Raw genomic sequence first — 15,559 nt, 5'->3', positions numbered from 1 at the left:
ACCCAAACTACTGCCTGGCCAGATCTTCTTTATCTTTTATAATTCCTTTTAACCTAATTACAGGATTTTACATTTATCCTCATTAAATGTCATTCATTTGGTTTTGGCCTACTATTACATATTTGGCCTGTTGACATAATTTTGAATCTTGACTCTTTTATTTATGGAATAATCTTTCTCTCATCAGCACATTTTTGAGAATAACCATGTTGAACTTCCATCTGATCCAAAAGTATAATTTGTGTGAAAGTCAATAGACCTTTTAGGTATAGCTTTCTCTAGGGACCCAGGATTGAAATTTTATTAAGGGCTTAGAAGCAAGCAAGTTTTCACACTTTGCCTGAGTTCATACTTATTTTGTTTTTAATGACTGACTGCAAAGTTCCTGTAGACTTTTTGTTAGTTTCATTGTCAGTTCAAAGTGTCAAACAACTTTCAAAAACTGTTTTGGAATCCCAGAAAGCGAAACTGAGGGATAAAGTTCCCCAAGATCGACTGAAGTACTTAAAAGTTTTCATGACAATCTCTGGTATTTCAGATAGGACTTAAACCTTTGAAGTACCAAAATATGTCTATATAGATTTCAAAAAAAATTCAAATCTTGCTTTATCCCTTCCCATACTTCTAATATGGTCCTAATGAATCTACAAATAGAAGAAAACACAAAAAACTCTCAAGGAACAAAACTGTTAGTGTTAGTTAGGTTTTAAGCTTGAGTTCAACTTACTTTTGGGAGACGGCCTCAAAACAAGATGTTTTTGGTGTGGTATATGTTATCCTCTTTCTACCCTCTGTAATATAAAAGCAAAAGGAAGGAGAAGAGTAACTTTTACTTTTGACAGTATGAAATTCTTCTTAGTTTTAGAGAATAGTAACTATGAACAATAAGACTCATTGTCAGAACAATTTAGTTAATAGATATGTAAATGACTACTTATTTCATTGTGTAGGTGGAGAACTGTATGTAGACTTTCTGAGGAAGAGCCTAAGCATCCTAAGAATTATATTAACATTACAAACCTAAAGGTCAGAAAGTAGCATTAATATACTTTTATCTTATAAGTAGTAAGACTGAGACTGTCCACTTTTTTTTATTTTATCCCCCCTCACCCCCCAGGATATTAAGAGAAATCTTTATTTTTCATATAGTCTTGGCCTGCCCTTCACACTCGAATGTGAGAGAACTCAGGGTTATTAAGGTTAAGGAAAAGCAATGTCCATTACTTTTCATTTTCTTTTAAAAACTAAATATGACTTTAACACAGGGGTTCTTAACTTGTGGCCCAAGGACAATCCATGGATGGATGTCAGCCCATGGACTTGAATGGGGGGAAAAATTTACATCTTTATTCTCACTAACCTTTAGTTTCCTTTACAATCCTATGCATGTGGCGCAGTGGATAAAGCACCCGCCCTGGATTCAGGAGAACCTGAGTTCAAAGCCGGCCTCAGACACTAGACACTAGCTGTGTGACCATAGGCAAGTCACTTAACCCTCACTGCCCTGCAAAAAAACCCCAAAAAACAAACAAAAAAAATCCTATGCATCTTATACATTAAGAAACATTCTGGAAAGGGGTAGTAGGCTTCACCAGACTGCCAAAGGGTCCATGACTTAAAAAAGGTATAAAGCATCATAGTAATTTAGTGTGTGTGTGTGTGTGTGTGTGTGTGTAAGACCCTTGGGCATCTAAGGAGATAAGCATTACTCTTTGTTGTTTAAACAGCATAAATTGCAATGGTATTTAGTGGCACTTTGGTAAGTGCTTAAGCACATGAATATGTCCAAAGGAAGGGAAAACTGGCACTCAGCAAATGGATTACTGAAGTGGTTAAGTCTGGACGTTGTAGTCAAGAACTAGATCCTCATGTTTTAACCTGGAGTACAGGCAGGTCATGAGAAAAGGCCAATAAATGGACTTGCCTTAGGTGGTGGACTTCCTCTCCCCTCACTTAAAGCATCTCCTTACAGAACCATATTTAGGCATCATTTTAATCATTACACTGCCTTTCTCTCCTGTGATATTCTACTGTGATTCCCAGTTGTCATACAAATCAAATGAATACTCTTAATAATGGTTTTAAAAGCCTTCTACCAATTGCCCTCCCACCCTCTTACCTAACTACTCTCAACTCCCACTGTCCCTGAATTCATGTTCTTCCTACCAGCCAGCAAACCTACTTACTCCATCCCACTCATAACTTGTCTGTATTTGTCTTTGAGCTGTGGCGTATGTGATTTCTCTCACCTGCCATGCCCAGCCTCGCTTGCCTCACAGTGTTCGAAAGAGCTTTCTTTCTAGGCCCCCCTGATGTCAGTCATTCCATCTAGCCCATCACTTTCCTTAGTACTTGGCACAACTCTTATTGGTTACATAGTATTCTTATTGCTGTTACTTGTGGGTTTCCTCCTTTTATTTGCATTGGTTCAGTCTCATTAGCCTTTAAGCTTCTTGAGGGCAGGAACCATTATTTCTTTACTGATATAACTTACTATTACTCTGTACGTAATAGGTACTCAGTTGATGGTGGATAAAACCTTTTTTTTTTTGATAATACCTTTTAAGTTGTGCAAGTACAACTCTTTAACATTGTGAAGAACTACATATTTTTTAAAATCATAAATGTATTTTATTTTTTTCCAGATACATGTAAAGGTAGTTTTTGACATTTGTTTTCATAAGATTTTTAGTTCCAAATTTTTCTCCCTCTCTCCCTCCCTCTCCCTTCCCCAAGACAGGAAGCAATCTGATATAGGTTATATATGTACAATCATATTAAACATTTCTGCATTAGTCATGTTGTGAAAGAAGAATCAGAATACAAGGGAAAAACCTCAAAAAAGTAGAAATAGTATGGTTCAATCTGCATTCAAAATCCACAGTTCTTTTTTCTGGATGTGGAGAACATTTTCCGTCATGAGTTCTTTGGAACTGTCTTGGATCATTGCACTGCTGGAAAGAGCCAAGTCTATCACAGTTGATCATCACATAATGTTGCTGTTATTGTGTATAGTGTTCTCCTAGTTCTGCTCACTTCACTCAGCCTCAGTACACTTAGATCTTTCCAGGTTTTTCTGAAATCTGCCTGCTTATCATTTCTTACAACACAATAGTATTCCTTTACATTCATATACCACAACTTGTTTAGCCATTCCCTAATTGATGGGCATTCCCTCGATTTCCAATTTTTTGCCACCACAAAGAGCTGCTATAAATATTTTTGTACATGTGGGTCTTTTTCCCTTTTCTATGATCTCTTTGGGATACAGACCTAGTAGTGGTATTACTGGGTCAAAGGGTATGCACAGTCCCATACCCCTTTGGGCTTAGTTCCAAATTGGAAGAGCTATATTTGTAATGTGGCTTTTTTCCTCCTCCTCTAAACAGGTACAGAGTGAAGACAGTGTCCTTCTATTTGTGATTGCCTGGACAATCACTGAGATTATTCGTTACTCCTTTTATACATTTAGTCTACTAAACCATCTGCCTTATATCATCAAATGGGCCAGGTAAGAAGCACGTTGAGTCCCAGCTATTACGATCACCCTATTCCTCCTTTCCTCATTATTTCCTAAGTACTGCCGCCTAAGGAGAGAAGTAACAAGCAGAATTGGACAGGGATCTGATCTGTGCCGTCTCCCTCAGGTCAGAAACCATGTCTTTTTGTTATTGATTCTCAAAAGCATCTATTATAATACTCCCCACAGGGTAGGTGCTCGAAACTTTTGTTTCATGAATAAGGAAATCAAGAGCTCTGGTATTAGATTCAGGAGACCTATGTTCAAATCCTTTTCCTGACAGTACTTGCTGTATGACCATGGACAAGTCACTTCAACTCCCAAAGCCTTAATTAATTCACCTGTAAAATGATATGAACCACACTTAGCCCACCCACTTCACAGGGTTGTGAGAAAGAAAGCACTTGGTAAACTTTTAAGCTCTGTAAATGTTTGCTCTTATTCTAGTACCTCTCAATTTCACTGGGAAGAACGGCTCAAATTAACATCTGTACAAACTAAAATAAGAGTGAGTAGAAGAAAATATTCAGGTCTAGCATGGTACTTTGTATCCCGTGAATATAGCTTAAGGATTCATCAATGATTTCAACAAAATCTATTAAAAAGGATTGATGATGTTGTTGAGAGTTAAAGGTAGTTTAGATTCTCAAACAGGACTTCCTAAGTCCAGATGACATTAAATAAATCACTTAGCCAAAAAAAGAAGTGCCAGTTCCAGAGACTTAGAAATTAAGTGAATTTTTTCCTAAGATTTTCACATTCACTTTAGTTCTTATGATGAGGTGTAATTCTTCCCATACCAACTTCAGACTGCTAATCTTCAGGGGAAAGTTAGCATTTTCTGGCAACATTTTCAGTTTCTCAAATTTATCAAAATTCATGCCTAACTGTCAATCATTTGGACACCTACTTTCAGCTAAATCTGAAAGATCTCTTTTAAGCTTGTTAAATCTGAAGCTTTAATTATTAGAGGGAAACCGAGGACCCAGAACAGGTGTTTCACTTACCTAGTTGATTAAACAAGAAATGTAGGCTGTGACTCCCTGTGCTCTCCCATGACCCCTCTGAACCTCTTTCCTCATCTCTTTAAAATGAGAAGGGGAATATTGTACCACTCCCTCCCAAGGTCATTGTGAGGAAAGCAAGCACTTCTTAAACTATATAGTGCTTTATAAATATGAACTACCAGCAGGGGAGCCAAATCATCAAGCATTTATTAAGTGCCTTCTGTGTGCCACTGTGTGGAGAAATTCCTGGGCATGCAAAGGAAGGCAGAAGACAATCCCTGCTCTCGAGGCCTTCGCCATCCAGTGGAGGTGACAACATGCAAAATGCATGTGAGAGCAAGATAAAGACAGGATAAACTGGAAGGAATCTCAGGGTTTAGGCACTAAAATGAAGGAGTACTGAACAAGGTTTCTTCTGTAGGTGGTACTTTAACTGAGACTTGGGAAGCCAAAAGGGGGAGAAGATGAGATCATTATTATTGCTAATGTCTTAGTAATTTTAGGACTAAGAAGAAATTCATCTTTCATTTTTAATTTGAGATAACATATAATCATGGAGGCTGGTCCTTTTTTTAAAATTGGCTCTTAAAATTTAGGCAAAGGAAAATAGTGAGTAAACAGAAAAATCTAGAAATATTGTTCTTGGAGGGGGTTTTTTGGTATGTTTTTTGAAGAATCAATACACAATTGAAAGATGGGAGTGAACTTTAAAGAAAAAAGACTTATTTACTGATAGCTTTTGTTTTTACATCATTCTCATTCCCAAGTATATCTTTCCTTTCTTATTTCCTTATCCTTTATAGCCCAGAATAAAAGAAAAAAGAAAAATGGCAACTCAGTGAAGCACACCCATAACACTGATCAAGTATGACAATCGAATCAGTCCTCCATAACTATAGTCCCCCACCTCTGCAAAGAAGGGAGGGAAGTTCTTTTTCTCTTTGGGGGGAACCAAGCTTGGTATTATAATTTCATTCAGGGGTTTTTGTTGTCATCATTTTTTTCCCATTCATATTGTTATAGTCATTCTGAAGGGCAGCTAAGTGGCACAGTAGATAGAGTGTCAGCCCTGGAATCTGGTCTCAGACACTTAGGAGCAGTGAAACCTTGGGCAGGTCACTTCCCCCTGTTTTCCTCAGTTTCCTCACTGGTAAAATGTACTAGAGAAGGAAATGGCAAACCACTCCAGTATCTTTGCCAAGGAAACCCGAATGGGATCACAAAGAGTCCGACGTAACTGAAACAACTCAACAGCAAAGTCATTCTGTACATTGTTTTCCTGATTCTCATTGGTACTCTGCATCAGTTCATGTAAGTCGTCTTCTGCTTTTCTGAATTCTACATATTGTTTCTTTTTTTTCAATCTTAATAGTATTTTATTTTTTCCAATTACATGTAAAGATAGTTTTCAACATTCATTTTTATAAGATTTTGAGTTCCAAATTTTTCCCTCCCTCTTTTCCTCCCCCCTTCATAAGACAGCAACCAATCTGATAAAGATTATTTTTATATATATATATATATATATATATATATATATACACACACACACACACACACAGTCATGTAAAACATATTTCCACATTAGTTATGTTGTGAAAGAAGAATCAGAACAAAAGGGAAGAACCTTAAGAAAGGAAGAAAAAACAACAACAAAGTGAAAATAGTTTGCTTCAATCTATATTCAGATTCCACAGTTCTTTTTTTTTTTTTTTTTTTGCAGGGCAATGAGGGTAAAGTGACTTGCCCATGGTTACACAGCTAGTAAGTGTCAAGTGTCTGAGTTTGGATTTGAACTTAGGTCCTCCCGAATCCAGGGCCAGTGCTTTATCCACTGTGCAACTTTGCTGGTCCCCTTCCCTCCCCCCAAGTTATTTTTCTGAATGTGGAGAATATTTTCCATCATGAGTCCTTTGGAATTGTCTTGGATCATTGTATGGCTGAGAAGAGCCAAGTTTGTCACAGCTGATCATCACACATTGTTGCTGTGTACAATACCCTGGTTCTGCTCATTTCCCTCAGCATCATTCCACTTGAGTCTTTCCAGGTTTTTCTGAAATCTACCTGCTCATCATTTCTTATAGCATGATAGTATTCCATTACATTCATAAACCACAGCTTGTTTAGCCATTCCCCAATTGATGGGCATCCCCTCAATTTCCAATTCTTTTCCACCACAAAAAGAATAGGTATAAATATTTTTGTACACATGGGTCCTTTTCCCTTTTTTATGACCTCTTTGGCATACAGATCTACTAGTGGTATCTATGTATTGTCTCTTAGGCTTAATAAGGGTATATTACATGTATATATCCCTCGTATGCTGATGAGAGTGAATTTACAAACACTTGAGCTCTACACCTCTTCAATAAGTTTTTGTTCCTTTTATTTTAGGTACACACTTTTCATCGTACTGTACCCAATGGGAGTGTCGGGAGAGTTGCTCACCATATATGCTGCTTTGCCCTTCGTCAGACAAGCCAGCTTATATTCCATTAGCTTACCTAACAAATACAATTTCTCCTTTGATTACTATGCATTCCTCATTCTGATCATGATCTCTTATATTCCACGTAAGTAAACTATAAATTATTTGGTTTTGTACATATTGTTGTCTATCCAGTAACTAGATAGAATGAAATTGGAGTGTTTTTCAGTAAGATAAAATAAAATACTAGCTAGGATCTATATCTACAAGGAACATTATCCATTTTAACTCAATATTTTCCATTAAAGGGAATTAGCTTTTGTCATGCTTAAATTTGAATTCACCTTTCTTGGTATCACTGTCCTCAGAACAACATTGAACAATGATTATTATAACAGGTGTGAAAGATCCAGGCAAAGATGCTTAAGGGGGGAGATGGGAAAAGTCAGAAGGGCCTTGGAAATGGACTCAGCCTTCTGAAAGTTGTGCCTCTCTTTCCATTTGTTGTTGGACACGATTTTGCTTTGAATCTTGGGAAGGAAAAAGTTGGAAGCAATTATTTTCTTTGGAGATAAGGAGATAATTTCCTTTTTTTTTTTTTTTTTTTTTGGTGAGGCAATTGGGGTTAAGTGACTTGCCCAGGGTCACACAGCTAGTAAGTATTAAGTGTCCAAGGCCGGATTTGAACTCAGGTACTCCTGACTCCAGGGCTGGTGCTCTATCCACTGTGCCATCTAGCTGCCCCCTAAGGAGATAATTTTTAAAGAATGAAACCTAATTTGTTTTTCTCCCTATATCTCATTCTCTTTTCTTTTTGGAAACAAGAAACAACAAAGACTTGTTAACTGGAATTTTCCAAAATTAGGATTTTAAAGGGTTTTTTCTATTTTTTAAGAGCACAGCACACATTTTAAATATGTGGAGAGCCAATTAGTCATCACTTTAATACTTCAAGTTTTAAAGTATTAATCTTAGCATTACTGTGGGCAGCTAGCTATTGTTGCAGAGATACATTGATGAGTAAATACCCCATTGTGTTCCTTTTCAGCCTCATAAAAAACTGATACTTCTCAGAAGAGTCCTGTTTGCTAGGGCACAGGATCTAGATAGATAAAGGTAGATAGATAAAGCATTTATAAAGCTTTACTATATGTCAGGCACAAGTAGCTCTGGTTCTTCTTTTAGCTGGGGTACTCAAGTCTAAAGCCCAGAAAAGCACTCCCCAAATGCTGATGAACTTTATGCTCAAAGAGCTACCTGGGAACTATAGTCACCAGAAGCTCCCTTCCTCCCAACTGCCCCTCCCCATCTTCTTGCTTCCAGAGTTAGACGGGACAGTAGAGTCCTGGGCTTGGAGTCAGGAAGACCTGATTTCATCCATGATCTCAAGATACTTACTAGTCCTGGGCAAGTCACTTCACCACTGTTTGCCTTAGTTTCCTCAAATAGGCATCCTAACAGCACCTGTCTCCCAGTGTTGTTGTGCGGATCAAATGAAAAAATATTTGTGAAGTCCTTCATACAGTGCCTGGTACAGAGTACCATTTTGAATCCATTTTGTAATAAATTTATTTATTTAGAATTTTCCTCAAATTACATGTAAAAACAAATTTTCACATCCATCTTTTAAAACTTTGTGTTCCAAATTCTCTTCCTTCCTCTCTGCCCCTCCCTAAGAACTCAAGCAATTCAATATAAGTTATACTTGTATAGTCATGCAAAACATCTCTACATTAGTCCAGTTGTGAAAGGAAACAGACAAAAAAACTGTAGAAAAAGGAACTAACAAAAAAAGATACTTCAATCTGTATTCAGATATCATAAGTTCTTTCTCTGTAGATGGCATTTTTCATAAGTCCTTCTGATAGCATCCTGCTCATCATTTCTTACAACACAATAGTGTTCCATCCTAATCTCATCCCCCAATTTGTTCAGCCATTCTCCAATTGATGGACATCACCCCAATTTCAAATTCAACTTTTTAAAAAAATTTCTTTTGGGGTACCAACCTAGTAGTGGTATTGCTAGACTGAAGAGCATACATGGTTCCATAGTCCCTAGGCCATAGCTCCAAACTGCCCCACAGAACAACTGGATCTTTTTGCAACTTTATCAAGAATGTACCAATGTCTCATTTTCCCCACATCCCCCACAATGTCCATCATTCTCCTCTGCTGTCCCATCATCCAATCCAATAGGTATGAGGCAGTACCCAAATTTGTCCAAATCTGTCTCCAATCAACAGTGAGCCAGAGAACTTTTTTCATATGGTCAATTATCCCATCTGAAAACTTCATGTCCCTTGATCATCCTTCAACTGGGGAATGGCTCACTTTCTAACAAACTTGACTCAGAACAAAATCCATTTCAACCCTTTCTAAAGCCAAAGAACCATCATCATCACCTCTGCACAATTTCTTTTTCTATTGAAGAGTTCAAGTACACAGAGGGGGGAGGGGAAGCACCGGAAGTGAGCGGGGAGCCTTTTATTTCTCTCCCTTCCCTCTTATTATGTATTATTACCAGCAGTTTAAAAAGTAAAAACTCAGACTGTACCAGGTTCTGGCCTTCATTGGAGGACTGTCAGCGGGGAGACTGGTTTTGAAATGGCATTGCTTCTGTAGCAAATGAGGGTGGGAAGCACAGGAGGGAACCTTTTGTTCCCTTCTCTTTTCATCATCTAATGTTGCTAGCAGTAAAAACCCTTCAAAATCCCATTGGGCTCTGTTCCTACTTTGGGGCTTTTGGGTAGGGGAGAAGTTGTGAGTCTGCATTGTATTCTGTAATAAACCACTGAGGAGAGAGACCATCCTCAGGAACTACAAGTGATGGAAGTGAAAAAGGGAAGCCTACAGGTCAAGGCCAGAGGCCCTTTAGAAAAAAAAAAAGTGGGCGGGGGGGGTGGGGGGGGAAGGGCCAGCTAGTGACAAGAATCCAGCCTTAACTAAAGCCTCACTGAAAATTTATACAAGAAGGCAACTACAGACTCCACTTTCCCCTCTATCTTCTCGTCTGCAATCTCCTGAAATTCCTGGGCCCCTAGGATCTCTGGGAGCTACTCACAAGGACTTTGAACTGGCAGGATCCCAGTCATCTTCATTCTAGCTCCCAGGGCCACAGAAGGGCCAGAATTATTTCTGAAATTCCAAGTTGGGACTCCAAATACATTTTCCCATAGAAGCATTGTTGCACATGACATTAGTATTATGATTAGTATAGTACTCTACATAATGCTTATATGGGCTTTTGTGGGCTGATCTAGAAGCTAGCCGTGTTATAGAGTTCTGGGGAAATGCCAGCCAAATTATAAGTTAATTTTTGGAACATATTCTTTCTTTCTTTGTTTTGTTTTGTTTTGTTTTTCTGTGGGGCAATGAGGGTTAAGTGACTTGCCCAGGATCATACAGCTAGTAAGTGTCAAGTGTCTGAGGCTGGATTTGAACTCAGGTCCTCCTGAATCCAGGGCTGGAGCTTTATCCACTGCGCCACCTAGCTGCCCTCATATTCCCTCTTAACTTGAGAATTGTCTATAATCAGTTTGCTCTTATCCAAAAAATATTTGCCACACCACAAAGCATGCAGCTATGGTATCTTTTCCTATTTATGTCTGTGTGCAACTGTTTGTCTAACCCAGGGCTTCTTAAACTTTTTCCACTTGTGACCCCTTTTTGTCCAAGAAATTTTTTTTTATATAACCCTGGAAATATAGGTATAAAATAGATATACATACATACATACATACATACGTGTGTATATGTAAAACCTTTTACTGTTGTCAAATTTTTTGCAAACCCCCCCACATTCAGTTAACTGACCCCATATGGGGGTCACAGCCCACAGTTTAAGAAGATTTGGTTTAAATCTTTTGATTCCTGGTCTTTAAAGTAGGCAATACCATAAATCCAATTTAAACTCAGGCAACATGTAATCCTTCATTTAGCACCTGAAACTTTATAAGAAATCTAACCAACTTATCCCCCAAAATGTGACAGTATATGCAGTCTTCCACAGCCATGGTCCCCCACTTCTGAAAAAAAGTAGGGGATTTGCTTTCTCCTAGCTCTTCAGCTTGGTCATTATACTGTCACAACATTCGGTTTTGATTGTTTTGGTCTTGTTCTTCATATTTCCATTGTTATAGTCATTGTTTATTTTGTTTTTGAGCTTCTGCTGATTTAGTTTTGCATCAGTTCATATAAGTTTTCCCATGCTGGATGATGCTCTTCATCACCTTCATCACTTCTTACAACATATTAATATTCTATTATATTCCTGTCCCATAGCTTGTTTAGCCATTCCCCAGTTGATGGACATTTCTTTTGTTTTCAGTTCCCTTCTAGCACAAAAAAGTGTTGCTATAGGTATTTTTGGTGTATATGGATTTATTCTTTTTGTCAATGAACTCCTTGGGGTAGATAAAATTATAATTTACACTTGAAAAAAAAATTGATCTGATCTACACCAACAGACAACATGGATTTTTGTTGTGTGTGTGTGTTTTTTAATCCCAAACTAATTTCTTATTAAGGCAAAATGCATTTTCATTGTGTCCTTGAATCATAGATTTAGAGCTAGTAGAGGACCTTAGAAGGAATCTAGTCTAATCCTCTCATTTCACACACAGATTTCTCCTTGATCTTGCTATAAAGTTTGGAAAACTAGCATTCTGAAAAGAAAAGCTGTAATTAATATTACTTGGGCATTAGACCAGTCCCTTCATATAATTTTCAGTTTTTGTGGTTGTGAGGAACTTCAGAAGTAATTCAGCCCAATTTCCTATCTAATAAAGGAATTTCTTCTTATGATATCCCTAACAAATGATTACACAGTCTGTGCTTAAGTTACTTCAGTGACAGGCATCCACAGCCTTACCAAACTGCCCTTTCCATTGTTGGACATCTTTATTGAGATGTCCTCAATGTAAGGTATAAAAGTCTGTCTCCCATAAGCCCAAAAGAATATAAAACTGCGTATAATCTTTGATTCAGCAATACCACTACTTGGTCTGTATGCAAAGGGGATCAAAGAAAAATGAAAAGTACCTATATGTTCAAAAATAATAGCAACTCTTTTTGTCGTGACAAAGAATTGGAAATTGAGAGGATGTCCATCAGCTGGGGAATGGCTGAACAATTTGTGGGATATGATTGTGATGGGATACTATTGTACTATAAGAAATGAGGAGAGGGATGGTTTCAGAAAAACCTTGGAAGACTTATTTGAAATGATGCATAGTGGGGGGCAGCTAGGTGGCACAGTGGATAAAGCACCGGCCCTGGAGTCAGGAGTACCTGAGTTCAAATCCGGCCTCAGACACTTGACACTTACTAGCTGTGTGACCCTCGGCAAGTCACTTAACCCCCATTGCCCTGCAAAACAAAACAAAACAAAACAAACAAACAAAAAAAAGAAATGATGCATAGTGAAGTGAGCAGAACCAGGAGATCATTGGAAATAGTAAGCAATATTGTAAGATGATCAAGTGTGGAAGTCTTAGCTACTATGACCAATGCAGTGATCTAAGACAGTTCCAAATGACCCATGATGGAAAATGCTGTTCACCTCCAGAGAGAGAACAGATGAACTCTTGAGTTCAAATTGAAGAATAATTAAAAAAAAAAAAGTCTGCCTCCCTTTCATTTCCACACCTTGGTCCTAATTGTGTTCTCTGAAGTAATAGGAAGGTCTATTTTTTCTTCAAGTGATAGCACTTAGATGTTTGGAGAAAGCTATCACTGGTGGGCATGATAATGTAGCCCCTCTTTAGCTTTTGGGGAGGCTGACACTAATGAAACACATGAGCTCAGGAATTCCAAGTTGTAGTAGGGCTAAAGCCAATTGAGTATCTGTACGAAATTGGCATTGGTATGGTGAGCCCCAGAGACCTGAGAAAGACCTAAGGAGAGGCAATCTGGGCCAGGCTGGAAAAATGGAGCAGCTTAAAGTTTTCATGCTTATTAGTATTGGGATTTTGGAGATCAGTCCTAGAAGTGGTCACTGCACTTCCAGACTGGGCAGGTTGGGGAGACCTAGTCTCTCCTCTGCTGCCAACCCCACCCCCCCACCCCAATTCTATAATCATTCTCCTTTTCTCTTCAGTTATTTCTCATGGGTTCTGAACTCACACTAACCTACTCCTCTTGTTCATCTAAGCTCAGCACTCTTTTGTTTGTCAAGAAGTTTTCTCTTACTTGATCTTAATTGATACTCCCAGATTGAGATCATCTGCACATTTGATAAGCGTTTCTTCAATATCTTTGTACAAACCATTAATAAAAAATTTTAAACAGGATGATACTAAAGACATTTCCCTACTGATGGAGACTTTCCTCCAGGTTAACTCTGAACTATTAATAGTCTTTGATATAATCATTCTACCTAAAGTAAGAATCCCCACATTTCACCATTTTATCCACAAGGATCTTATAGGAGACTTTGTCATGCTTTGCCTTTTGGTCATAATACCATAGGAGGCAGCCGGGCAGCTCAGTGGATAGAGCCTGGACTCTGAAAGAACTGAGTCCAAATCCAACCTCAGGCACTCATCAGCTGTGTGACCCTGGGCAAGTCACTTAACCTCTGTTTGCCACTGGAGATGGAAATGGCAAACTACTCCAGTATCTTTGCCAAGAAAACTCCATACAGGGTCACGAAGCATGTTGAAAGAGAGTTATGATGTCTTCAAGAGAATAGTTTGTAGTAGCTTTATGATGCAGTGGGTGACACAGTGGACAGGATTCTGGGCTTGAAGTCAGAAAGCTCTGAGTTTAAAGGCTCCTTCAAGCATTTAGTAGCTGTGTCATGCTGGGGTGTGTGGGGTGTTCAGGAGTATCTCTGGTGTGAGGGCTGCTCACCTGCCTTTGGTGTTCACCTGATTAGTTGAACCACAGTTCAACTCAACTGTGGCTCTAAGAAGCTATAGTATGTGATTCTCCCCCCCACCCCCCATGAGTAGATGAAAACAGTTTGTTCCAGTGGCCATGAGGGGGTGCAGTGGAGCACTTAAAGCTTGGTCAGCCATCAGGGATGCCACGGTCATCCCCTGCATACTGGCCATCACAGTCATCCTGACTTTTGTCTTGCCACTGGACTTCAGTGACCCTAGAGGAGTCAGGTTGACAACTCTGCACGACTGCCTTGCTTAAATCCCATTCATGACATTATCCCATGATGTCATTGGTCCTCTTTGAAAACAGGACAAATAACAACAACCAGCTGTGTGATCCTGGGCAAGTCATTTAGTCTCTTTCATCCTCATTTTTCTTAGCTGTCAAAAAAGGGAGTTGGACCCACTGGGCTCTGAGCTTCCTTCCAATTCTAAATCTATGAACCTATGAGCTCTTTGATCCTTTTCCAGGATGGTAACTAAAAGATTAGAGTCCATTTTTCTGTAATGCTAACTTGTGAATACAGTCATACCTGAAAGTCTCTGGGAACAAAGCCCCCTGTTAAGTCATCCGTGTTGAGGGGGAGGGGAGGAACTCATCCTAAATTACGTGTATCATTGTTGACATGTCAGATAATTCAGTGACAGTGTTCCTGTAAGGACTGACTTGTGGAACACTACACACCAGAAAGAGAGTTAGACAAAGAGTTAAAAGTAAAAAAGGCCAAACCTTAACAAAGTTGTGAAATCATAGAAGTTTGCTCCCAGCCTTCACCTTTCCCTCCATCAGCCTTCTTCACCATGTTCCTGCTCTTTACCTGCCAACCCCGCCCCGCCTCAATCAAAACAGACAAGGATCTACTGTTATCAGTCATTTGTACTCGGTTGGTTGATTATACTTAACTGGAACAAGTGGGTCAACATGTTGCCTTGCATTTTCAGATCTTTTTTCTCCAAATTTATAGCTGATTTTGGAAGAAAATGTTTTGTTCCCTACTAAAAGTAACTTCAGGAATCATCAAACAACTGAGATCATGTTTTGGTCAGGGGAGACCCTGATATAATAATGAGGCCTACTTGTAATCACCTGCCCTAAACCTGATTTAGGTCCCTCCCTCTCCCCTCACGGGGCAGTGAGGGTTAAGTGACTTACCCAGGGTCACACAGCCAGTAAGTGTCAAGTGTCTGAGGCCAGATTTGAACTCAGGTCCTCCTGAATGCAGGGTTGCTGCTTTATCCACTGTGGGCCCCCCCTCCCCTCCCATTAGTCCTTTTAAGGTGACTTGTGACATGAGGAGGGTGTCTCTGGTCCTGCTGCTCTGAGGAAAATCCATTGGGGCTAACCCAAATGCATCAACTAGAAGGTTATCCTAGAAGCTTGTTACATAAGCTTCTTTGAAGAACTGGAGCCCAGCCTTCCTGACCGACCTTTTCTTTACTCCTTTCCCTAATGGACCACTATCCCCATCTTCACTATCCCCATCTTCTGACCCCAAGACTACCAGATGTATATTATACTTTTTTACCACACTCAACAAAATTTTTTAATTATTTATTTATTTATTTATTTTTGGTGAGGCAGTTGGGGTTAAGTGACTTGCCCAAGGTCACACAGCTAGTTAGTGTTAAGTGTCTGAGGTCGGATTTGAACTCAGGTGCTCCTGAATCCAGGGCTGGTGCTCTATCCACTGTGCCATCTAGCTGCCCCTCAACATTAT

General features: G+C 39.1%; 1 protein-coding gene across 1 annotated transcript in view; it reads left to right on the top strand.

The window, feature by feature from the left end:
- The window catches only part of HACD2 (3-hydroxyacyl-CoA dehydratase 2), a 101,982-nt gene that overhangs the window by 81,538 nt on the left and 4,885 nt on the right, over positions 1 to 15,559 (top strand). The window contains exons 5-6 of the mRNA XM_043995826.1: positions 3,390 to 3,511; positions 6,922 to 7,100. Coding sequence (XP_043851761.1) covers positions 3,390 to 3,511; positions 6,922 to 7,100 — 301 coding nt within the window. The remainder of the gene's footprint in view (positions 1 to 3,389; positions 3,512 to 6,921; positions 7,101 to 15,559) is intronic.

Source organism: Dromiciops gliroides, chromosome 3 (assembly GCF_019393635.1).
Source record: "Dromiciops gliroides isolate mDroGli1 chromosome 3, mDroGli1.pri, whole genome shotgun sequence".
In the NCBI taxonomy this organism is placed as follows: domain Eukaryota; kingdom Metazoa; phylum Chordata; class Mammalia; order Microbiotheria; family Microbiotheriidae; genus Dromiciops; species Dromiciops gliroides.
Note: the sequence above shows the minus strand (reverse complement) of the source record. Positions and strands in the feature narration are given on the sequence as shown.